Source organism: Thermoascus crustaceus (genome assembly GCF_041956765.1).
Source record: "Thermoascus crustaceus strain CBS 181.67 unplaced genomic scaffold VTN00scaffold_1, whole genome shotgun sequence".
Lineage (NCBI taxonomy): Eukaryota > Fungi > Ascomycota > Eurotiomycetes > Eurotiales > Thermoascaceae > Thermoascus > Thermoascus crustaceus.
Genome location: NW_027192527.1, coordinates 3,034,556 through 3,058,772, shown reverse-complemented (window position 1 = coordinate 3,058,772; position 24,217 = coordinate 3,034,556). Strand labels below are relative to the sequence as shown.

The window sequence follows — 24,217 nt, the reverse complement described above, 5'->3', positions numbered from 1 at the left end:
TTAATTTCCTTATGTCCAACTTAATTTTTCCTTGTGACCATGTCAGATACCTGCATCTTGTCGGTGAAGGGGTATAGGAAGGATTAGGGGTTGGGATATACCCCATAGTCAGGGCGGATCAGTTGTGACGGTTTCCGGTGTACCGCCTCATTCATTTCGTTCCTTTATCAAATAGAGATCTGCGGGAAATAATTCGTTCTTGTACTTGTTACTTTCATGGCGAAGAAAAAAAGAAAATTGTTCCAATCAACTCTTTGCAATTCCACTTTCACCAGTACCCGGGCGGACAAGAGCTCTCACAGTGTAATTAATACTTGTCAGGACGAGACTTGCTTGGAGAGGAATCTACATATGCCTGTTCGCAGAAGTAGCTGCTCACATACCGCGATACAACCCGGAAGGATTCCACGGGTGGATGCTGGTCAATACTGGTGTTTGTGTTTTTGATGCTGCCTTTGACAATTGCTCCTGGCCATCCTTTACTCCCCGCCCCAATCTCTAAGGTCATTAATATAGCTGACTGATTAGGCTTCTAAGAACACTGGCAGCGAAATGCAAAAGCAGCATCGGAACTGCCAGGGCCACTAGGGATCCCTGTCAGTGGAGAGCGCACCAGGGAATCCTTCCGGGTTATATACCACAGGACGTACATACACTATTTATAATGCCTCAATCAGGCTATTCTTCAGCCGTTTTATCTGCGAATTTGCAACATCATTGAAAACTCCAGACCAAAGCCATGTGGCCCGATAGGCAAACTTTGTGCGGCCGGTAGGGCGTAGTCAACATCAGTTTTGCGCATTGTGCACAAATGCCAGATTTGTTTGTAAACCTTTTGATGTTAGATGTTCTTTGTTAATCATTAATAATTTAGTCCAACTAAGATCAATAAACAGGAAACAGGGATAAATAAACCGATTAAAACTAGGTATATTCCAGACCTTACTTATTCAAGCAGGTGGAAAGATTCAGGATCCCTTGTGCCCGCTGCCGCTGCACGCACACCACATGGTGATTCGGCTCGGAGGTTCCATCGTTTCGGGACTCCCAATCTGCCTCGCGATCGATGGAATCAGTATATTCAGGATTTTTTTCCCCCCGACGTGATGGACGCGTTTAGTTCTCCTAGACGTTGAGATGGGTCTGTTCCATAAACCTTGTATCTGTGAGTAATGATCATGTTGGTGAGTTGTGAACGCGTCAATCTTCAGCTCGAATGGATAAATAATAGCCCCGGCGGAAGATCACCGCCTGTCGTAAATCCGCGGGAAGTAGAGTTTAGAAGTGGCGTACACGATACCACGGGAAAGTCAGATCAATAGGCAGTAGCCGGGTTTTCGGGACTTTTTTTTTGGCTGTTAAACTCTCCTTGTCCGAAAATGAGATAATTGATGGAACGCCATTGCCGGCCGCTGTCGCCCACAGCCAGGCCGCCAAGGTGCCCGTGTCTAGAACATCAAGGATAACTCCCGTACGAGAGAATAAAGCCAGTCCGTCTGCCCTGGAAATGTATGATTCAGCCAGCTTATCGTCCAGAACGGGCGGGGCAGATAAGGAATCTAGGTCTGGCTGCAAGGTCCGCAGTCTTTCTTTAAACCTATGTCTTCAAGAAGGGACAATCCCTATATATTGAGGCTAGGATAAGTTACTGGATTCCAGCTATGCTGAAGGGGGGTTTCTTCGACAAAAGACCACTATTATACAAGGCACGGAGACTAGGGAACGGGGATCAGCGTGGAGCAGCTGTTGGCGGGATCTATGGGACCAGTGAAAGAGAAGTGTGCCGGAGGTGTGTAATCCACGGCCGGTGAGTGGCTGGAAGCCAGTTGTATGCCCACGAAACGGGAAATCAGTCCTAAGCTGGAGCCCTGGAGCGGAACAGCTCTGATCCGTGGACGGAACCTTATTTGAAAGGCTGAGTTGTACATCTTGTTCGATGTTTCAAATGTACATCAGAACAGTACTTTCCCAGAGACCTGCATGTCAAGGTTACCGATTAATGCGTGGGATCTTGGGGGTAACAGCGGAAGTGGGACATGTTCAATTATTAATTTAGAGGAGTTCTTCTTCATCTTTCCACTACAGAATGGTGGGAACTGGAAGTTAAACATGAAATATAAAGTCATCTGATGCTGTGCTTGGAACACGTAATAGAGATCCATGATGAATCTGTCAGGCCAACTTTACCTCCCTCCATTGTGGCTGTACAGGTGGATGACATGGATGATCACTGATTGCTGGTCTTGGCTTCCAGAAATCTTCGAGAATGCACCAAGAATTAATGAATTTCTCTTCGTTTGTTCTCGAAAGACGCATGGGAAAAAAAGCAACCTGCAGGGGATGCTTGTGTGCAGATTCTGTATCAGACCGAAGTAGCCGGGTCTCTTTCCAAGTAAAATGAGCGTCTGTTGATCGTGAATGTATAACAATTGGCTGTGGCAAATTTGAAAATGATCAGTGGGTCCAATCTCCATATAGATGTTACGCTCAGGTCTTCACCGGTGGACAACTTTGTGTTATCAACAATGTTCACACCACGTTCGACCTGGAATGTACATTTCCTCATCGATACATATCGGATCTGTGCGAAACTATATGCCTTGGTTGTAGATGTAATGTATTTGAATCGCAACATAATCATAATATGTAATCCGTATCACTATATTCCGTTGATGCAGGCGGTTGCATGGTCACTAGTATATGGCGTGATATGCGCCTGAGCGCAAGTACTGTGGTTTCTCTTTAGATCCATGTGTTAGTAAAGGAAGGCTACTCCCGCGCGTGAAATTAACTGAAGAATTTTTGACAATCCAGCATTGCGCCCATACGTGCTTTGATCCGTAACCCATGGACATCGTGATACAATCTCCTTGAAACAGTTGGTCCTGCGGAATTTGCGGAAAGAAGATAGATCTGCTATGTGGACCTAAACGTAATTTGAATCAAAAAAACGCCGATCAGGTGTAGCACATGGCATACTGGTGCCAAGAGACGCTTCTAATTCGACCATGTGGTCGTCAAGCTTCGTTTCTCCCACATTCTTTTTTTTCATCGGGAAGTAAATGAGGCATACCTGCCACGTGCTATGTGATATGGAGACCAAGAACTCCTTTCAAGAACTATCACCATACTTTCCAGAGAAGACATTCTTTCTTCCGTTAATACAGACTTCCGGTTAATTTTTTTAAAAGAAAATTCCTGATCGATGGTGAGTGATGGGAGAGGCTCGAGAGCATAAAAGCTAGTATATCACGGAGAGGTTTCCAAAAAGGGTTATAGACGATAGACGGCATTATTCTTCTGATGCCGCCCTACCCGTCGTTCAAATCGAACCCGCCCACTTTAGCGCCCCAAACGCCTTGACAGATTGACAATCGTATGGTTTCCCTTGCTTCTTCCATTGTGATAGACAATGGAGAGGCCGAAGTCGAAGAATTTTTTGAGCTTGTCTCATGAGATTTATCACCGGGTGGACCAATCACTTAGTACAACAATACCACGCATTGATCAACACCAAGAAGACTCGGTCTCCCAGGCCCAACCAGGGACCAACAGGTCCCACTGGGGAACGATCTGGCCGACAATGGGGAGCATAGGCTGCTGAAGATTTCAAAAGCAACAGTGTCTCCACCCCTTCGAGATGCCCCAGCGACTCTCCTGCCGAATCATTTGCGCGAAACTCTCCGAACTCATATGGCTTGGATGACAGGTGAAAGCTTATCGACTGGCAAACCGGAAGTTTTAGGAGTTCGGAAAGGCAAAAGTAGCACGACTCAGATATGCTTGTAAACTTCCAAGAAGGCCCCGGTTGTCTCAGTTTCTGCACAAGTGCACCTGGGCCAAAGATAATTCAAGTCCCACGACGGCCACACTGAGGGAGCTCTCTCTGTCTCCTCCACAGTGTACCTTCGTAGCGCTCAAGGCCGGGCGAACGGAGTCAGGGGCAACCTACCCCCCTTTGCTCTAACCTGCACTATATCAGTTGACAGTTGAAACCGACCCAGCCACAGCGTAATCCTTTGTTATTGTGATGCTAGAACAGCCGGCGTTCACAGCTTGGACAGCCACTTCCGCGCAAATCAGATCATCGGCAGACACGGTCACAGGTTTACACCTCCGACGCTCCAAGGGTGGGAGGTGCTAAATATGGTCCGGGCCGGAAGCACTGGCAGATTCTTGGCAACGCAGATCAAAGCTTGAGGACTGATGAGACCAATCTGAGGTGGCACGTGTCTGGGTGATGCGTTTCCATTCGGAGCGGGACCGTCCTGAGTTCTGGTCTGTGAAAGTCAATGCACTCTGCATTGTCTGTCCTATCACACATCGAAGATCCTCCCACTCCCCCTTTCCCGCTCGATCGTTCGAGAAAAATGTCCATCCTGAAGTCATGGAAGAACCGCGATCATGAGATCTTATGAGGTCGAGATTGCCTTCCGCAGATCACCCAAACGGCTAACCCAATGATGGCCCGAATCCCGTCCTTTTCGCCCCACCGGTTGGATCCTTCCGCGCCACAGACAAAAGCTTCAGATAAGCTTGGCCTTGGGTGTAACCTTCTATGACAGACGTTTCGTCAACCATCATCCATCCTCCTGGTACCTGGGTGTTCATTGGAAATCGATACGTACTTACGACAGTGTTCTTGAAACAGAGTCGTCCAGTTCCAGCTCCATGACGGCTGTCGTCAAGCGATATAAGACAGGGTCGGAGAGGAATGTATTTTTGGAGGCGGCCGAACAATCATATATCATGCAGAACTACCAGTCTTTTCCCGTCCAGGAAGGTCATCTCGTACGTCGAGGTAGTTTCACGCGGAAAATCTACTGTGGAGACGATCCTCTGAGCCCGTCCCGTTTCTGCTCGGTCAGCATACCCATGGAAAATGAAATGGCCCTCTCTCGGGTTCCATACCACTGTCAAGCGGAACTGTTCGAGCACAGGCCTGTAACATAATCGTATACAAAAAGAAGCCAAGCCCCGTCATGCAACATAATCTTGGCTTCCTTGAACCATGCACATTTGACAGGAGTCTGGAGACAACCGACCATGAGCTCTGAAAAGACGCCTAGCATCCAGGCCACTCCCATGGAGGGCATCAAGAGTGAACCCCAGACCCCATCATCACCAGACCAACCGGCCACTTCGCAAACCATCACAGAGAAGGCCGACGAATCAAAGGATGTCGAGTCTCAAGCCCCCCCTCCACCTCCTTATCATGTATTCAATCACGCTCGCAAAAGGCAGATGGTCTATATCGTGTCTGTGGCTGCTCTTTTCTCGCCACTCTCCTCCAACATATACTTCCCCGCTCTTGGAAGGATTTCGAGGGTAAGAAATGCTTATTCCTATCAAAGTTTGAATATGTAAGAAAACTTTTGAGTAACAACGGTTGCAGGATCTAGATGTCTCCATGTCCCTGGCTACCCTTACAATTACTGTATATATGATCGTGCAGGGCATTGCGCCATCATTCTGGGGTTCATTCTCCGATGCAATTGGCAGACGCCCGGTTTTCATCGGCACATTTATTGTATATCTAATCGCCAATATCTGTCTCGGAGTGTCGAACAATTATCCCATGCTTATGGTCTTTCGAGCACTCCAGGCCGCGGGCAGCTCTGCAACGATCTCAATTGGTAAGTCAGCTGACTACCTCTTCAATTAAGCGCAAACTTACTGAAATGCAATCAAGGCGCGGGTGTGATTGGAGATATCACCACGTCCGCCGAGAGAGGAGGCCTGGTCGGTGCTTTTGGTGGAGGTAAGAAAGAACCTAATGACACTTAGTATATAACTGCAGATATCTAACTTACTGGATCCAGTGAGACAACTTGGACAGGCACTTGGCCCAGTCTTCGGTGGCATTTTAACGCAGTACCTTGGCTACCGTTCGATTTTCTGGGGCTTGACAATCGTCGGAGGCATGTCATTGATGACCATTATTTTCTTCTTGCCTGAGACACTGCGGACCATTGCTGGCGATGGCACTGTCCGACTTACCGGCATTCACGAACCTGTGATCTATATGATCAACGGGCAGCCTGGGGCTAAGGATTCGCATCCCGAAGTGCGGAAACGGAGTGTATCCCTGTCCATTATCTTCTCTCCCCTGCGCTTTCTAACAGAGAAGGACGTCTTCATCACCCTGTTTTTCGGCAGCATCGTATATACAGTGTGGAGCATGGTAACTTCTAGTACGACTGCTCTTTTCCAGGAAACTTATGGTATGAATGATTTGGAAGTCGGCCTGACTTTCCTGTCCAACGGTATGTTTTTTTTTTGGGGGGGGGGGGGGTTCGTGCACAGCAGAAACCGCAAGGCAGTTTCATCTAACCCTGCTGGTCATACATAGGCACCGGTTGCATGGCAGGCTCATTCCTGACCGGTCGTCTCATGGACTTCAACCATCGAAAAACCGAAAAGGAGTACTCTGTCCAGCACGGCTATCCCACCTCGCAGCGCATCAACTCCAAGTCGCACCCTGACTTCCCGATCGAATATGCACGGATGCGCAACACCTGGTGGATCATTGCGTTGAACGTGGCCAGCACTGCGGCCTACGGATTCTCTCTCCGAACTCACATGGCCGTTCCTATCATCCTGCAATTCATGACCGCGTTCACCGCAACATCGGTGTTCAGTATCAACAGCGCACTAGTTATCGATCTCTATCCCGGTGCAAGCGCGAGCGCGACAGCGGTGAACAATCTGATGAGATGTTTAGTGGGTGCAGCTGGAGTCGCAGTCGTGCAGCCCATTATCGATGCATTGACGGCGGAATGGACGTTCCTCATGCTGGCTGGTATCACTGCAGTTCTCAGCCCGCTGCTGCTAATTGAGCTGAAGTGGGGTGTCGGTTGGCGTTTGCAGAGGGCAGAGAAAATGAAGAAGCTCAACGGCTGAACATACGGGAAGACACAGGGGAAAACTAGCCCTTCAAAAGGGAACTCGAAAAAAAATCTTTGGGGGAAGAGAAAAGTGAGGGTTCATTATCACAGTGACCTTTCTGGACATTTCAGCTCAACGTCCTTGGACCTGTGAGTGAACGGGAGAAACCATCCCGCCGGCGCGTGATCCGAACCCGGGGATGGTTTAGTTGGCTAAGCTATCTGGCTGTTAGCCGCAGAGTCCAGCTTCAGTCCTCACAGCAGTCAGGTGCAGCGATGAGATGAATATCTGATACCTCTTAACATCTTATGAAGCTGCTCACGAAAGATCCCGAATTGAGAATCCCTGCCCGCCAAAAGCATATTTTCGTGGCCCCCTTTGTATGGCGTTGAGGGTGCGAACCTTTTTTTTTTCATTCTCAACTCGGTTCTGCATTTTGATAATTCTTTCTGCATGACGATTTTCAGGAGTCCCCTAGATGCATGTTCTGTTTATGACATTGTTGTGCGATGCTTTGATGATATATATACGAGTCATGTGATCATTGCAGCATCGATCTTCCCCATACACTACCACCCTTTGCATTGGAATCACCATTGAAAACCCGGGAGATCTTGGAGTTTAGAATAATGCACCATAAAAAGTTTGGTTGTCTTTCTATCGTTCGGAGTTTGACCTTGTGAATAGAAATGGCATACTCTGTTGAATACGCTTGGTGACCAGACTTGCAGTGACCGTACAGTGTACACGGTAGATGACAACCTCCAGCGACCCAGATAAGTCTTTCAAGGCAACGGGCATAGAAATAATCCACAAGTATGAAAATTTTCAAAAAAAAATATTTTCTTTTCTTTTCAGGTAGAAAAATCTCATTCTCCTCGCGCGTAACGACCATTGAGCTCCTTACCACCCTGCCCCCTTACGCCCCGCCCCAACATCCTGCTATCTTCGTCTTTAAAAAATAGGAAAATTGTTAGTTACGGAGTAAGGCAAGATGGCCGAGTTGGTCCAAGGCGTCAGGTTAAGGTATCCAAACCTTAATACTTGCGGTTAGCAAGTTTCCTGATCTTCGTAAGGGGGCGTGGGTTCGAATCCCACTCTTGTCATGACTCCTTTTTTTGATGGTGACGACTTTATCTTTTTTTGATGGTAATCTTTTTTCCCTTTGAGTGGCGCGTAAACAGACTGGTTCTGTAGGGTCTGTATGTTCAGAACGCTGCGAGATAAGCTTTTTTTATTCGTCGGAGGTATTTTTATTCTTCGTACTGTACCTTAAAACTTCCGGTATGGCGTAGTTAGGATCATGAATCAACATAGGAAAAGTCCATGCAGGTTGTCAAGTGAGGTGAGGGGTATTGAATTTAAATTTCTTCTACATTTCTCTTCCTTGATTGACATTGAAAGCAAGTCATTACTATGACATGTGCTACTAAATGCAGTGATGATTCGATGAGAGAGAATGGATTAATCTAGACGGGTGTACGGGAACTAGATATGATACTCACGGGCAATGACAAAGGAAAAAGCCATGACGGCCAAGCAGAATAGACAAGTAGAAACACTAGTCAAAATAGAGAACAGGAACAGGTAGAAAATAAACCTGAGATGACGACGAGAGCTTGCGTCCTATTGTGGGGTTGACCTCCCACAGATATTTTCTCAAGAAGACACGGCGATTCCACGCGCTTTGCCACTGTAAACCCCAGTATTCTTCGAATGAAGGCCCAATAGATTTCACTCTTGAATGAAGCTAGTTCGCGAGTACTTCCCGTCGGCGCAGCCTGACGTCGATACCCGTTTGCTTGACAAACCATTTGTTGTCCTCCTCCCATTTTTTGTCCGGATTGGCAAGTTCTACATGGAATGCGCGCAGGAACTGAGGGAGGAACTTGTACTGTTCCATAATGGCGATCTGTGGTTTTTGACGTAGCTGTTAGACCTATCCTTATATCCAGTCCCGCTGCATATCCAGGGGTTTGAAGGGTAGAGGTGTGGTGAAAACTTACATTCTTGCCAATACATTCTCTAGAACCGTGCCCGAACTATACAAAGAAATAGGTTGTTAGCTGACGATACTTCCACTAAATTGACAGGGGCTTTTTTTGCATGTCCCTACCTGGAACATGAACGAATTCATTTCTTTGGCTTCCGGGCGGAACCAGCGATCTGGGTTGAACACTTCTGCATCTTCTCCGAAAACCGTTTTGTCAAAGTGGAGCACAAAGGGGTTTACACCGACACGGCACTGGGGTATGGTTTTGATCAGTCACATTCTTTTGACATCCATTCCCGAGAAGGAAACGTAGCGAGGAAGACAATCGTTAACAGAAGTTATACTTACACCAGCTGGAAAGTAGCGGCCGCAGATCTCCCTTCCACCTTCAGGAACATGCCGTGGAAATGTAAGTGCGATGGAGGGGAAGATTCTCATAGCATCCTTTATTGTTGCGATAACATACGGCATAGCATTTGCTTCTTCGTAGGTGACCATCGGACTAAGCTTTCCCTCGCGGTGGAACTGGTCGATCTCAGCTTGCACCTTTCGATAGGCCCGGGGATTCTTGCAAAGATAGTAGATGGCGCAGCGCATCGCAATAGCGGTCGTATCACTTCCCGCAAAGCTATAAGGATAGTCAGCATTGCTCCTTCAGTAAAGAATTAACCACGATAAAAATGGCAGAACAGACATCGCAGTGTAAGACTCGGTATAGACATCCGTGATGTCAAAGGCAGGTGCCCTTTCCCTGCTAATTTTAAGTAACTTCTCCAGCATATCAGTTCTCGTGGCCTTGCTTTCTACGCGCTCGTCCACGTATCTTATAGAATCCGCTGTTAGTGCGTTGAAGCACTTGAGAGCGTCGCGGAACTTGCGTGAGAAAGGGACCAATAGAACCTGAAAGTGGCGCATCCAAGCCGGGATAACTGCCATCTTGATAGCATGTGGTAGAAAGATATCTATGGCGCCCATGTAACCGCCGATGTCTTTCCCCTCGTTGAGGAAACCGAACATTCGTCCGAAGAAGAGCTCCCCGATGACATCGAAAGTATACCTAAGATGCAGCATGTTCGTATCTCTTCATCATTGACGAAGATCAAAAAAGTCGGAGGGAAGGTCCACTTACATATGGAGCCAGGGACTAAGATCAAACACTTCGCCACTATCGGCGAACTGACCCATCCGTTTCATGAACACTGCGTAGGCGGTTAGCACACTCAAATGGCAAGTACTCAAATGTAACCTGGGTGACCAACTTTGCGTTGCATTGTCAATATAGCACTCTGCCTCCCGAACTTGGGACATTGAGAATATGCTGTTGATCATGCGGCGACGGAATGTATGCTTTTGCTCATCAAGCTGTGTAAAGCTATCGCCATGTGGAGCTAGATTATAGCCTGTGTAAGGTTCGAAACTCAGTGCTCTATATGACATGTGGACGTACATAAGTTTGGGGCCTGCGTGGAATAGAAATCGGTCTATAGGTGTATGAATTAGCCTCTAAATGCCATATAGAAGACTAAAGCTAGGGATCTGACCTTTGTGTAACCAGCCTTAACATTGTATATCGCCTTCATTGCAGCAGGGTCGGAGATCGAGACTTCATTAGGAGCAATACGGACAATGGGACCTGGCCAGATGGACAATTAGCGATTCGTGTGTCCCGGGATATCCCAAGTGCTTCTCACACGTACCATGGATTCTGTGAAGTTCCTTCGTTACACGGTGCATATCACCTGCCCTGATCCGTTGAAGGTACCAGAACCTGGAGATAGAAGCCCAGAAGGGGCCGGGGATGCCCGCATAGGGAGAGAGGAATCTCTGATAAACAACCCATCCTAATAAAAAGGATAAAAAGGCGACAGGAGTTGTTGCCAGCCAGAATCCAAGAGTCGCTTCACCTAGAAAAAGCATCCTGGAGATTGAACATGCGCAGTCTTTCTGGGGTGAGACCGGACTGAAACAGCTGAACAGAGTGTTTAGGTAACAAACAACACGTGGAAGCACTCGCGGGTTTGAGTAGTTTTAATAGGAGAGAGCCATTAGTCTCCTAATCCCTCCCCTGCCGCAGCTGCAGGAGCGTTGTACGAGGAAGCCCTGGACTCTACGGAGTAAAGATTGTCTCTGGGACCCTGTTGAATCGGGCCAAGGTATACTGCGTCCATCACGGAATCGAAGGAATGGATATCCATATCTGTACCCAGCAGGCCAATAAATGAGGCAATGACTGGAGAAGAGAGTGCTATTCTTGTTGCATGCTGGCTTCGGTTTGTTTACGTTTCTGTAAGGCCTAAAGGGTGTTCACTTACCGTACCCCCTGGGTAGTATCGTACACCATTGAGGTTTTTTATGGAGGACCTCAATCTTGAACCGTCCAGTGCATGTCTAGGTGCAATACAAATTAGTACAGGTGGTTATCTCGGTCCTAGGAGATACCTACTACCTGTAGCTAGCATAGATGGGCGGGTGCGGCAGATTTCCGCACACGCAACTAGTTCGATTGACATGTTATCATTGAGCCTCGAGGATGACAGCTAACTGGTGTGCTCTGCTGGGATGCAACAAGGGCTTCGCTATCCTGGCCCTGGGTGGAGGTGTCGCTCCAGATGTTCAGGCCGCTATGTCCAGGCAGCCTATGGAGCCAAACGCGTCGTCGCCGGCGGGCCCGCTTGCCGCACTCCCGTTGCGGAGCCATATCTATCATCCCGGGATTTGCGCTAGACTAACGACCGTTAAACAGACTTAAACATGTTGAACAGAGTCGGAGTCGCCCGGTCCATCCTGAACACTGACAGGGAGGCAAACGCCGTCCTTGCGCCGCCTGTCAACGATATCTGGGCCCGCTGCGATAAAGCCAGGTTCTCATGGTTGCCCGTGCAGTATCCATTTGAGATGAGATAGAATCTCAGAACCGCGGCTGGTGGTAAGGAAGTCGCTGCAAGCCTCTATTGAGAATCATGGCTTTCAACAATCTACCAGCACAGACACACATTTTCTGCAATATTATCTGTCAAGTTTAGCGAAACACATATATGCCGAACGAAGTACTCGAGTCTAACAATACGTCACATTATCCTCCCCATATAGATCGTCAAGATTTCCAAGGTAATGGACACTGGAATCGTCGCTATTATTTGGGGCGGAGTTGCTCGGGATATTCCCGTTACCTGGGTGCACTTCTCGGGCTTATGATTCGTTAGATGCTATACCCCTGTCTGGAGCCTATTGAAGAATTCAAGTTTCCGGGCCAAATTTCCCGATGTCTTGAAATGCCTGCACCGTACACACGTCCGTAGTTCAGACACAGTCACTTAACCAATGTTCAATCCACCATGATTAAGCGCTTCTCCTGATTCCATTCGGCGGAAGTAAACCAACATTCTTGCACAGTGCATACGGAGTGCATTGTCGACAGTTCTTACTACCCAAATATCTCAAGTCATGGCCTTGTATCAGGGCAATTGCTATTTAATCCAATATATAGGGACAAAAAAAAGACTTTTGACGACATGGCACCTCCAGAGCTTACTGATACCGTACTCACTGACTACTGAGACATTCCTGTAGTGTCTCGGCAGTAAACTAGAGCAGCCTCCGCCTCATTGTCTGCTCTGGTCTTCAACAGCCCCCAAATGGTGTATTGTTCCTACTGAGCAGACCGCCATAGCAGCTGCGCCGCTGCAACGCGTCAGAAGCTTGAGAAGCTTGAGTACGGAGTTGACAGACGGCACTTGACAACGGCAAGGTTACTGTGTATTGGATACCTAGACCATCATCAACCTGTCTCTGCCGCTGGATGAGTCTTCAAAATCTCTTTCCAGGAAAGCAACAAACAGAGAAAAGAGCTGGATTTGTATTATACCAAGTAGTCTTGGCTCGCAGGCTGAACTTGGCATTGAACAGCAGCATCGTGCTGCTGGCTCTTGACTACGCAACACTTGATTGCAGCATATCTGTATCTTCTCCATCTGATGTTATGATGTTATCAAGACGTTGACTTTTACCCGATCCCGTTCTACACTAGGTTGCCATATCTTTCGGCACCCCCTCCCCCCTGTCCAAGCTGCCTACCTTGCCGCTTTTGCTATATTGCGATCTGGACTGGCTTTTGCCTAGGGCCTATGACTTATCATAGTGTCTGGGTGCCCTCCAATAGCTTTAAAACCACATGAGTATAAAATAAAGCCGCCAAGACAGTAGGTTGCAGGGGAGAGGGTAACGAAAGATACGACACGGTACTGTACTCCCTTCACTAAGTGTTTGTCGCAAGAAGTGCCGATCAATAGGAGAAACCCTGTTAATAATTGCGAGGATTACCCTGCAGATACTTTTATAAATTGTATAAGACTTGAACGAAGAAAAGATTTTATCTATTCAGTCTTTTTTCGGGAACTTTGCAAATAAGGCAGCATGGGTGATCGTGTTAATTTGCAGATTGGCTGTTATGCCATCTATGGCATTGCCATGGTTATTGTTTTCCTGAGTTATTATTCTCTCCCTTCTTTCCAGCTGGATTCAATTAGAAACTGATCTGGGATTGCATGAACAAAGGTTACACGCGAGAAAGTTCCTTGTTGGCTTTCTGGGAGCAGACGATTACTTAATTATTGCTGGAGCGGTATGAGATAATGTCTGCAATATAGGATCTCCTACTGATGGAATATCCAAGATGGCGTCTACGGGCCTCATCGTCACCGTCCCATTTATGTACGGGCTTGGGATAGGACGCCATTATACCGGCTTGACAGACTACGAGGTTTACTATGGACGAATGGTATCAATCCAGGGTACCTCTGACAAAACGGATGCTAGTCAGGACACAGTGGGCATGGATTTCGCAAGTCATCTACTATTTCGCTCTTGGGCGAGTGAATCTTTTACTATGAAAAGAAGGATTTCTGACATACCATCTCATTACCAGCCTCGCAAAGACCAGCATTGTGGCCTTGTATATCAGGTTGGCCTCCGATCACTCATATCAAGATTCTGTACGGCGTCGGAATAGCGGTGTTTACAGGCGTATGTCCAGTAGCATCCGCAGAGACGACGCAGGGCTGACGGTTTCAGATAACGGCTAAAATGTGCAATACAATTTCCATCGTCTGGGGTCCGAACTTTCCTAATGGATGCATTGCCCTTCTACCGTTCAATTACTTCAACGCCGCTTTCCACATTCTGACGGACTTGCTTTTGGCCTTTCTCCCTATTCCGATACTGAAGACCCTCAAGATAAACCGACGGAGAAAAGGCAAGAAGGCCAATTGAGAGACATCTTTACCTTATTGCTAATCTACTGTCTAGTTGGTCTAACCATCGTTTTCGCCGTTGGTCTTCTCACCATTGTGATTACTGTTGCAAGACCGCAGTGGCGCTAACTAACATAGATTTTCCCTGGTAAGTGCTTGAGGTGCTATCGTTCTCCCTAAGGTTTAAAAGGCAAGAATTCAGACACACAAGGAAACTAACAGATTACATTTGTATATAGGTATTGGTCCCCCACCGAGCTCTGTATTTGCCTCGAAGTCAACATGAGCTTGATCTGCGCATCTGTGCCCGCTCTCCGATCCTTCTTCAAGGGCATATTCAAAGGCAACAGCGAAGAGCAATACAACAGCCACGAACTCAGCCACACGCACGGGACTCTCAAGTCGAAGAAGAATATCACTCCCGCAGGCAAGATACAAAGAACCTCTCGTGATATTAGCAAGTCAACGATCGAACTATTTCGCTCGAACAACCGCAGGGGCAGTGTATCGAATGAGAGTGAGGAGAGCATCATCTCGCCTGATGGGGCTGTGGTTCGAACTACGGAGTTCCATATTGGATATTCAACACGCTACCCTGAAGATGACGATCTGGAGAGTCGGGAGTCAAACGGGATGCAAATGGTCAAATAGTCTCACGACGCGGGGAGTTATGGAAAGATTATACGAGGAGCTTGTTAGAACAACATCAATCTTTTAGATATATACGATGAGGTCTGACTTCTCGTTTCTTCATTTGGCTTTTATTTCCAGCTCGTAATTCCATTTTTCTTTTACTTACAAGAAGAATAACGTTATGTATAGCTATTTAATAGCTTTTTGATCAACTGATTTAGGGTCTTTTTCCGTCTGGCTAGGAGGGCTCTATCTGGGCACATAGGCATGCAAGGGCTTCACTATTCACATTTGCCGTTACATACCAGTCGTTGTACAAGCCAAAACCACATCCAAACAATTTTAGATATCCGCATAGAGGCTTATCGACGATCGTAATGGCAAAGGTATTTGATATAAGCTCAATAAAGTTTCGGACCCAATTCTGGATGGGAGCGGAGATTAAATCCGGTATTCAGCAGGGGGGATACCGTATATAATGCAATGGTAGCTTCGGGTGGAATGCTTTATCAATGAGTAGACAATTCCCAGTCCAGTTAAAGCCAATTCTTCTGTAGATGTGAGTCCGCAGTGGGCTGCGAATAAGGGTGTAACCGACCGCAGTTTCACTATGGAAGGGTTAAATATGGGACGTCATAATAATTTAAAGCAGACATAAGCCTTAGAAAATCCCTCTTCGATAAGTCTGGAGAGCTAGAAAATTCTGCCATCTGGCGAGATTGATCTATTGGTATTTGAGGTGCTTGGTATGTAGGGTTGGAGCCCTTTGGCCCGACGTGGAGACATTTGGTCACATGACAGAACCCACAGAACAGCCTCCACACGCCATACGTGACTCTACAGAACATCCGCCAACTCACACGTGACTCCTTCCAGCAGCATCACCAGGCAGCACTGCACGTGACGGCAAGCTCCGGTGCAGATATCAGCCGAAAAAGCACGTGATGCCAGCCTCCAAACCAAACAATCGGCTCTCGTTGTCTGAGGAACGGGCATCTCTGTTTATCCTCCTTCTTGGTCCTCGATACCTCGACACCTCAACGCGGCGGCGATGAGCCCTCTCTAGCGCGGCTAGCCACCAAGGAGACGTCGGCCAGTACTAACCATAGGGCGCTTTTGCTTTTTCCAGGTGTATCTAGCCATATTACTCGCTATCCAGCCGGCTTGTTGATGTGGGCGTGAAGGGATCAAAACAGTCAACATAGCCCATCGTTACCGTCCTGTGCCAACAATTACGAGTTATCATCGACACGTGTATTAGATCTTAAGAGCCCAGATAATGCCTCCTGATATTGGTGAGAACTGGGAAGACCCTTTCACCATTAGTTCGAGCCCTTCTTTCCGGTGTGTCATTCTCCACTCCTGCTAATGCAAAATATCAGGTCGAGCACCCTCCCACGGCTCGAGCGCTGCATCCCAGGCAACCCAGATGGCACCACAAAGCCGTGCAGAGACTACCGAGCCTATGCGATCCCGCTCCAACACGGCCGCCTCTAAGGGTAGTCACCGTCCCAGGTCGAGGGGGTCAACTGCGAGCATTCATTCAACCACTACCCAACAGACACAGGACCAGCACATCGGCGACGCATACCCTCAATTTGTGCCACCTCAGACGGCGCAAGGCCACCATGTCTTCAACGCCAACCCCGAAGAGATGATAATGCGTTTCGGGCAACAGCTTGCCCACTCAAGTAACGGCGCGAGCCTTGATCCTTCCTTGCAAGAAGCCCACAATTCCATGCTGCCTCGAGCTGAGGATTTTCAGGGGCACTCGGTGCACAACCATGGCCTGCCTCCTCACTCATTGCCGCCCGAGTTGGCTGCCCACGGAATCCCGGGCATGCCGGTTCCTCAATATCAGTCGATGTATGACGGCGGTGTCGAAAATCGCGTGCCGGAGCATGTGGTGGAGGAGAATGAAAACTCCGAAGCTGGGTCACGGAAGAAGAGAGGCTCCAGTTCGACGTTGGCAAACGACAACGAGCTGCGCAAACTTCTCCGTCAGTATGAAGGATACAGTTTGAAGCAGATGGCGGCAGAGGTACAGAGACATGAAGGGACGGGAGGAAAGTCGGAAAAAGTGAAACAGGTATTTGCAATGATTTGGTAAGTAGAGCGCTTCTTTCTTGACAGGGAGATGCTCATGTGTTGCCAGGTTAAAAGAGAACTGCAGGAAGAGCACTGGCTCCGTCCGACGAGACCGCGTGTACTGTTGCTATGCAGAGAAGTGTGGCACGGAACGCGTCTCGGTTTTGAACCCTGCTTCGTTTGGAAAGCTCGTTCGTATTATCTTCCCTAATGTGCAGACTCGTCGCCTCGGTGTTCGCGGAGAGTCCAAGTATCATTATGTGGACCTGTCAGTCATCGAAGAGAAGCAACAACCACCTCCAGCCCCTCCAAACCCCCAGGCTCCGCCGAACGTGAACGGAACTAACGGAAATCTGGATACGAATGGGGCCAATGCTGCGATGCGCCCAAGGAGGTAAGGAGAATATTTGACAATGAATAGCAGCATGCGGATACTGACAGACCATTAAAGCGTGAGCATCCCACAGCCTCCCGCCGATACCGCAGTGTTCCCATCCCCAACTACGTCCTTTACTCCCAAGTTCCCTGTCACTACTTCGAGTTCAGGGTGTCCATGCCAGCCTCCGTTTCGCTCGAATCTTGATGCGAATATCACTCCTGAGAACCTGGCGAGCCAGGCAGGGAAAATGATTCACGAGATGCTGCAGTTCCCAACAACCAACACAACATCAGTCGACAGCGACTGCTTGCAGCTTCCTGACATTCATGGATACCTGCCTGCGAATACCGATTTGAAGGTTGCGGCTGCGCTCGCAGCCCTCTACCGGTCTCACTGCATCTCTGTTATCGACAGCTTCCGGTTCTGCAAGGAACGGAATCTCTTCCGATACTTCTCCGCCTTCCACGGGACGTTGACTGTCCCTGTACAGAAGCTTTTGACGCATCCGAACCTGGCTCCTTGGATCAAGGAATGTGACTGGCTCATGTATCAAAAGATGATTGCATTTGTGGCGCCACTTACCACACAAGTCGTGCCTAAGCCAGTGCTCGACGCGTTTAACTCTATATCACAGCGCCTTTCCATCCACATTGCGGACACATTCAAGGCCCAGCCAGCACACGTGTCCTTGGCGAGACTAGTTCCTGCCCAGATCTTCTGCAACCTTCTAAAGCATATGCTCGATGTGAATCAAGCCGCTAACGCGGCCGCTGCCTGGCTTTGCCATCCTGATAACAGGAATCAGATGTGGATCGATTTTGCGACGCTTGTTGATCCAAAGGAAATGATCTTAAGGGCGAACATTCCAAGCTGTGCAGAGCGTGGAGCTGAGCTAATTCTAAAGCATGATGTTCGGGCCCTTCTGACTCCTCTCGATGATGGAAACTCCCCTGCCGCTCAGTCTTTCTTTACCCAGCCGGATGGGGATGGTGGCCTTACGACGCATAAGTTCGCCGTTCAGCCCGCTGCCGGCGATGAGTACAACTTTCCTGATAAGTGGATATCGTTCATTCTGAACCTTCCTATGGCTTTTCCCAATCATCGTGCCCAGTGCATGATAAACAAGGTCGACGCGTTGTGGGATTGCATTCTTCACCGGCTGACCTTAGGAGGTGCACAAAGCTTTAGTGCTTGGTGGATGACCAAGGTATTCTTCCATGAGATGATGCTGTGGCAAGCGGAGAAGGGTGGATTCATGAAGTACACCCCGAGCTCATTTCAGAACGCGCAATTCGCCTCTGAACAGACTGGATTTGGCAACTCGCTTGTCAGGCAGCCAAGCTATCCGGCTCCTGTGAAAAATGAGCCGTTTATGGCCACCGATCCTCAGCCAGCTGATTCGGCACCGAGGACAGCTTCCAACCCTGCGCGGAGTAACAGTCTCCGGCAGGAAGGGAGTTTGGAGAACCCGCAGCTGGAGAATAACTCCAATCACAACAACCTTGTGAACGAGAAGTCCACGACCATGGCAGACAGCATGGCTTCTCTTCACACTACCAATAATGATGACAGCGCAATTGACCTCGACGATGATTCCATGTTGATGTCTGTCGGTAAATATGGCGATATGATGGCTTCAGACCCAGCTGATGCTGAAGGCGATGTTGTCGTCATATAACTGACCACATCTCTCCATTGCTATTTCTGATTTCCTTGCTCGTTTGGACATGAAAAGTCTGGCGCGTTCTTACCTTGTCAGGAGTTGGATTCTCTTTCTGGGACATTGTTTTGGGCTTTTGGCGAACGGTTATTCTCATCACCGGAAAAGGAGGCTCGGCATTCAACGATCTTTACACGAGAAATGAGGACATGATGATGAATTCGAAGACATCGACGGCGACTATGATGGTTCAACCAGTCCAGCTATTATACGACATTTTAATAGCGTGATGGACCCCGTTTATTACCGCCCCCTTTTTAGCTGCGAGTGACCGGACCCGTCTTTGTACATACGATTCGGATTTACGGACCGGTTGCGACACGCGACGGCTTCCAGCTGTGTTACTGTTCCTGTTCACGAATTCATTTAAGGCCCCATTTCACTTTGCTCTCTTGATTCCCCATGTCGTCCGCGATTGGCATGTTTCCAGTTCAGGATTTGGCGGCTCGTTTTCCTTCTCTATGCATTCGAATTTTATTTTCTCCGGCGGCATGCTCAGTATTTTGCCGACTGCGATCCTCTTCTTAGCGTCTTGGTGAAGCGGCAGTTTCCTGATTCTGCAGACCGTATGGGCATATTTTTTGGTTCTCTTCCCCATCATTTTCTTTTTCCTTCCGGCCTCTTGGTCAGCTCATCTTCCACTTCACTTTACCCTATGGTATCTGAGTGGATAACTTAGCGTGGTTTGGGTCAAGGTAATTTCTTGGTTCTATCCTTTTCTCTTGCTGTTTTATCTACGGTTATGTTATATGTGGGAGGTCTATTCAAGGAGTGTGTTCGAGCTTTGGGATTGATGGCTGTCACAATTGGAGCTGGATGATTCTTGTTCCTTTGGTTCACGGATTTCCTTTTTCCTGGCCGCTTTTATTGACGATGACGAAGAGTATTTCCTTTGTGTGCCTTGTATTCGAATCATAGATAATTGATTGGATTCTAAGATAATTTATTTCCTTGTGCCCTGTAGTCTCCTTTGACCACTGCTAGCAACGTCTGCGGAGACTGTTAAATTCTTAGCCGCACCAGCTCTCTACCTGATTCTGTACAACACGTGCAGTGGAGCTGTAAATAAAGGACCTCACGGCCAAGTTACACTAGGTTGCCATATCTTTCGTCACCCTCTCCCTTGCTGCCTCCTGTCTTGGCGGATTGCTATTTTATACCTCATGTGATTTTGAAGCTATCGGAGGGTACCCAGGTATCATGATAGGCCACAGACCCTAGCCAAAGCCAGCCGAGATTGCAAAATAGCAAAAGCAGCAAGCTAAGTGGCTTAGACAGGGGAGAGGGGGTGCTGAAAGATGTAGTTGCCTACTGTAGAATTGAGTTAACTCTCCCGCTATCTATGCATTCCAGACGCGTATAGTGACAGGAGAGAAACTTCATTTCCTTGCTTTCTTCCTCAGCCAAGTTACTCAAAAAAGAGACTACCTAACTTATTGTCAACATCCCTAGCTAAATCCTCTCCTCTCCTCTCCTCGCCTTCAACACACTTTCTTTTCTTCTTCTCCTTCAACTCCTTCAACTTTTGTAAGGTCGTACATCCTCGTCAGTTGGTCGTCTTAAGCTCATCACAATGGATCGTGTTGTTATCGCCCTCTTTACACGTCGTGTCTTCAGGGCATTGTGTTACACAGGTGTAGTGTCCGTCGTCGTAGCATATGTACCGCGCATTGTCTCTAAAAAGAAATAATTAAAATATTAGTGAAAGGGAACGGAAGCAGACCGGAGAAGGTCGGGTTAAGTAGTTAGGTAGACGTACGTCCCACAGGACCTTTCCTTTTCGGGAGTGCAGTTACTTGTATCTGGAACATCGCCTAGGACGAGGACGGGGGGAGCCGTCATTGATAGGAGAAGGAGAGTGCGGAAGTTCATTTTGTTTGTTATATATGTGCATTGAAGTAGTGGTAGTGGTAGCGGTAATTGTTGTTTCTGTTTTTTGATTGTTTGTTGTATAGCTTGCTTGCCTGCTGGTTAGAAGTAGGTATGAGGTATTTGTGTATGTAGATGGAATTGAAAGGAAGAAAGAAACCGGTCTCTTTCTTCCTCTCCTTCTTCTTTCAAGGCCAAATCTCCGTCACCCGACTCTTTGGAATATATACGACCGAGTCCGTATCCGGGATCTCGCGACGTGTTGGCGTCGGGGCCGCAGTACACCCGTGTATACAAGTTTGCCGCTTGCGTCGCAGATGTACTGTACCATGTGGTTCCCCCTGACCTGGTTGGCAGTAAAAGCAGACGAGAGGGGTTTGTTTTCTTTTTCTTTTTTAATTCCCAACAGAAGAAATAAAGAGGTGGTTAGATATGTATGTACAGTACTAATGTTATGGAGCTGGGTAAGTGTACCAACAATACCCCTTCCTTGGGACGGCGCATTTCTCCCCTAGACTCCTCCAAGACTCCTCCAGAACGGAGACAGTGGTTGTTGAGTTGGGTTTGATCGATTAGAGTATGAGCGCGAGCATTCCATGGAAGAAAACCAACAAAAATATCAACGTGATATTGGCGGCCTGAGTCAAGGGTCCTTTATTATCAGCTCCTGGGCAACATAACCAAGATAAGTCAGACGGGCAGATACCGTCGTGCGTACAAGTATAGTCCAGTCCAGCGGAAAATGTACACACCCGCATGCATACTACTTCAGTAGATTAGATAGATGTGTTTGTCTTACACGCCACGACATGGGTGAAAGAGTGCTGTTCGCCTCAGCTCACATTGGCAACAAACATGTAAGTACATGACGGCCCCGGCCGAATGGACCGAAAATAGCCCTACGCTACAAGGAAAACAGAAAGCAGGCATGTTGAAGGTATATATAGATTCGATTAGAAGGTACAAGTTGCAAGAAGCCATCCCAGAAAATTCATTGAACAGAACAACCACCTTATCCTTCCTCGCCCAGTAGTCATAGAAACATGATATGGAGTATGATGTGGTCATCGCAGAAGCTGAGATACAGCATGCTGCTTCATAAGTAGAAAATCATCATTCCCAGTTCATAACCCAATGACACCTTACTCCTTGCCGTAATACCGAAATGCCCGTCTAATTGTAATTTGAACTTGAACGTGAACGTCACATGTTGCACACCTGGAACAATCGCGCTATCTAAACTCTCCCGCAGGGAAGAATCTCGGTCCGGCAAAACCATGAGCGACGATGCTCTGAATATCGATATTCCCTCCACTGTATGGACTCCATAACTTTATCAAAATGAACCTCCCGGAACTAGTACGAGTCAGAAAGATGCGGAGGCGTCAAAGGGTCAATGTCACTTACGGAGGCGGGTCAAATTTGATGCTAACCATGCTCTTTTCCCGCTCTATGAAGAACCGAGCATGCGGCTTCATAACCTCCGGGGCTTGAGAACCTGCACCTGAATAGTAAGAGTTACCCCTGGCAGGGGGGCCAACTGGCTCGATCAGGCTAGGGACCATACGTCGTCTTCGCAAGCTGTCATCCACACTGTCCTGCCGGTGGGCTGCTCTCATTCGTCTCCGCATCTCGAGACGCCCACCATTGTAGGCGCCCAATTCGTTGGAATCATCATCGCTCTCACTGTCTTCGTCTTCGGGACAGAGGAAGTCCTCCATCTGAGCTATGTGCATCCTTTGTATTCCTGCGGCGCTAGAGAACTCCTCGTCACACTCTTGTTCTTCGTCACCATCTTCAGACTTGTCATCGTATTCCGTGGTGATTCTGAATTCAGACGTCGAATCCTGATGGGTTGGCGGACCTGCCCTCGTAGTGGCAAAGGCGGCCGAGTCAATCTCAGAATCGGAATACAGATCGGGATCCGCAAGTACGGTCCTCTCTAACGACTGGAGCGGAGATCTATACGAGTTCAAGTACTCCTGAGAAGGCTGGGTGCCGGGCCGTCTGTTACGATAGGGTCGCCGTCGGGACGGCGAGTACTGGATCTGATATTGGGCAGTGCGGGCCAGCAACTCATCCGAGGTCATCGAGACGAAGATCATCCCTTCCTGGATCCTGGTGTGGCAATCAGCGACAAGCCCCATTCCTCAGAACGATAGATACATACGGGGCATCAAAGCCTGATTTCGGGGCCTTGATGACGAGCTTTTTCAGGCAGAAAGGCGTCTCTCCACGATGCCTCAATATCAGATTACAGCGGTCACTTTTCGTGCAGTATACCGAGGAGTCGTTAAGTAAGACATTCTCCGGCCACGAGCTCTCACCGTTGGGCTCGGAATAGGCTCCCCCGTCGCAGCTTACAATTTCCATCTTCAACTCCCCGGGAACGACTTGACCATATTGCCCGTAGCTGAAACCTCGCAGACCTTCCCGTGTGTCATCGGAATCCAGCTTGCGTCGTTTGGCTCTCCACCTATTCGTCTGACTATCAATGGAATAATCCGGTGCCATGAGATCGGGCGATCCAAGGGTAGGAACCGGGTCGTCGAGCAGGGCACTAATTGCAGAGTCGGCCTCCCTCATGCGAGAAACGGCCTGCTGGAGTCCCTGAAGTCCATCCATATCACCGCTGCCACTCCTTGTCCTCGAGTCTCTGAACCGGGCCAACGCTTCGCTCTGCCTCAAACCACGACGTCGGGGTCGGCTCGCGGGGTGCTGAGGGTCTGTCTGGTTCGGCTCCTGCTCCATGCTGGAAGAAAGAAACGACGGATCTCGTTGACGACCAAATACACGCCGATGGATACGTCGAGCAGTCAGGTCGGATTGCAACTGCTGTAGCTGTCGGTCGACTGTCTCTCTTGCCTGTTCGTAGTTGGTACGGTCCCGAGCACGGTCAGAGCGGAGCTCTTCGAGCTCTTGATTCAGCGTTTCAATCGCCCGGGCGTTTGTGTAGCCACTTCGGTCATGAGCCCGCTCGGAGCTCAGGAGATCTCGGAGATGCTGCAGTCGAGCGGTGACGCTGGCGCTGGAACGATCCGGCTGCTGATCGGTGCCCCTTCCACGAGAACGGTTCGACGCAGGAGGATAGTCGAAATTTCCAGACTACAAAGCGAAACGGAACGGGTCAATATTGTCAACGGGTTATCGGCCAGCCTTTGTTGTACTCAGATGGACCTTCCCCGTTGAGCACAAGGGTGAAAGGAGACCGGCTGTTTGAACCTATGAACGTACCATCATTTAACGGGTGAGTTGAGTACGATGGCTCTAGCGGACGTCCGAGGCAGGTTCCTGCACAGAGACCGGACGACCGAATTAGGAGGCGGGCGGGATTCAGGCAGCCAGCGCACTGGAGGACGAGATGCACGGAGTATTACAAAGGGAGGTTGCGGACAAAT

The 24,217-nt window shown here is 48.5% G+C and overlaps 8 protein-coding genes and 1 non-coding gene across 9 annotated transcripts; 5 read left to right on the top strand and 4 right to left on the bottom strand.

The window, feature by feature from the left end:
- Positions 1-5,046: 5,046 nt before the first annotated feature.
- Positions 5,047-6,903, top strand: VTN00DRAFT_1064 (uncharacterized protein; the record flags this gene model as incomplete). The annotated part of the gene is made up of 5 exons (XM_069427130.1): positions 5,047-5,328; positions 5,396-5,636; positions 5,693-5,761; positions 5,823-6,266; positions 6,353-6,903. 5 exons carry the CDS (start codon positions 5,047-5,049, stop codon positions 6,901-6,903), a joined length of 1,587 nt encoding a protein of 528 aa, XP_069291766.1.
- Positions 6,904-7,876: 973 nt separating this feature from the next.
- Positions 7,877-7,994, top strand: VTN00DRAFT_t33. The gene has a single exon. It is a non-coding gene; the product is annotated as a tRNA-Leu (tRNA).
- Positions 7,995-8,638: 644 nt separating this feature from the next.
- On the bottom strand, positions 8,639-10,798 carry VTN00DRAFT_1063 (uncharacterized protein; the record flags this gene model as incomplete). Its single annotated transcript, XM_069427129.1, has 10 exons — positions 8,639-8,800; positions 8,895-8,930; positions 9,005-9,133; positions 9,230-9,509; positions 9,576-9,938; positions 10,011-10,080; positions 10,141-10,269; positions 10,329-10,362; positions 10,423-10,514; positions 10,579-10,798. 10 exons carry the CDS (start codon positions 10,796-10,798, stop codon positions 8,639-8,641), a joined length of 1,515 nt encoding a protein of 504 aa, XP_069291765.1.
- A 613-nt stretch (positions 10,799-11,411) lies between these two features.
- On the top strand, positions 11,412-11,785 carry VTN00DRAFT_1062 (uncharacterized protein; the record flags this gene model as incomplete). Its single annotated transcript, XM_069427128.1, has 2 exons — positions 11,412-11,566; positions 11,644-11,785. The coding sequence occupies 2 exons, from the start codon at positions 11,412-11,414 to the stop codon at positions 11,783-11,785; spliced, it is 297 nt and encodes a 98-aa protein (XP_069291764.1).
- A 2,627-nt stretch (positions 11,786-14,412) lies between these two features.
- VTN00DRAFT_1061 (uncharacterized protein) lies at positions 14,413-14,781 on the top strand (the record flags this gene model as incomplete). Its single annotated transcript, XM_069427127.1, has 1 exon — positions 14,413-14,781. One exon carries the CDS (start codon positions 14,413-14,415, stop codon positions 14,779-14,781), a length of 369 nt encoding a protein of 122 aa, XP_069291763.1.
- Positions 14,782-16,042: 1,261 nt separating this feature from the next.
- On the top strand, positions 16,043-18,908 carry VTN00DRAFT_1060 (uncharacterized protein; the record flags this gene model as incomplete). The annotated part of the gene is made up of 4 exons (XM_069427126.1): positions 16,043-16,088; positions 16,146-16,869; positions 16,919-17,245; positions 17,303-18,908. The coding sequence occupies 4 exons, from the start codon at positions 16,043-16,045 to the stop codon at positions 18,906-18,908; spliced, it is 2,703 nt and encodes a 900-aa protein (XP_069291762.1).
- Positions 18,909-19,329: 421 nt separating this feature from the next.
- Positions 19,330-19,551, bottom strand: VTN00DRAFT_1059 (uncharacterized protein; the record flags this gene model as incomplete). Its single annotated transcript, XM_069427124.1, has 1 exon — positions 19,330-19,551. The coding sequence occupies one exon, from the start codon at positions 19,549-19,551 to the stop codon at positions 19,330-19,332; it is 222 nt and encodes a 73-aa protein (XP_069291761.1).
- A 945-nt stretch (positions 19,552-20,496) lies between these two features.
- VTN00DRAFT_1058 (uncharacterized protein) lies at positions 20,497-20,792 on the bottom strand (the record flags this gene model as incomplete). The annotated part of the gene is made up of 2 exons (XM_069427123.1): positions 20,497-20,626; positions 20,710-20,792. The coding sequence occupies 2 exons, from the start codon at positions 20,790-20,792 to the stop codon at positions 20,497-20,499; spliced, it is 213 nt and encodes a 70-aa protein (XP_069291760.1).
- Positions 20,793-22,051: 1,259 nt separating this feature from the next.
- VTN00DRAFT_1057 (uncharacterized protein) lies at positions 22,052-24,059 on the bottom strand (the record flags this gene model as incomplete). Its single annotated transcript, XM_069427122.1, has 4 exons — positions 22,052-22,175; positions 22,227-22,937; positions 22,990-23,924; positions 24,054-24,059. 4 exons carry the CDS (start codon positions 24,057-24,059, stop codon positions 22,052-22,054), a joined length of 1,776 nt encoding a protein of 591 aa, XP_069291759.1.
- Positions 24,060-24,217: the final 158 nt, after the last annotated feature.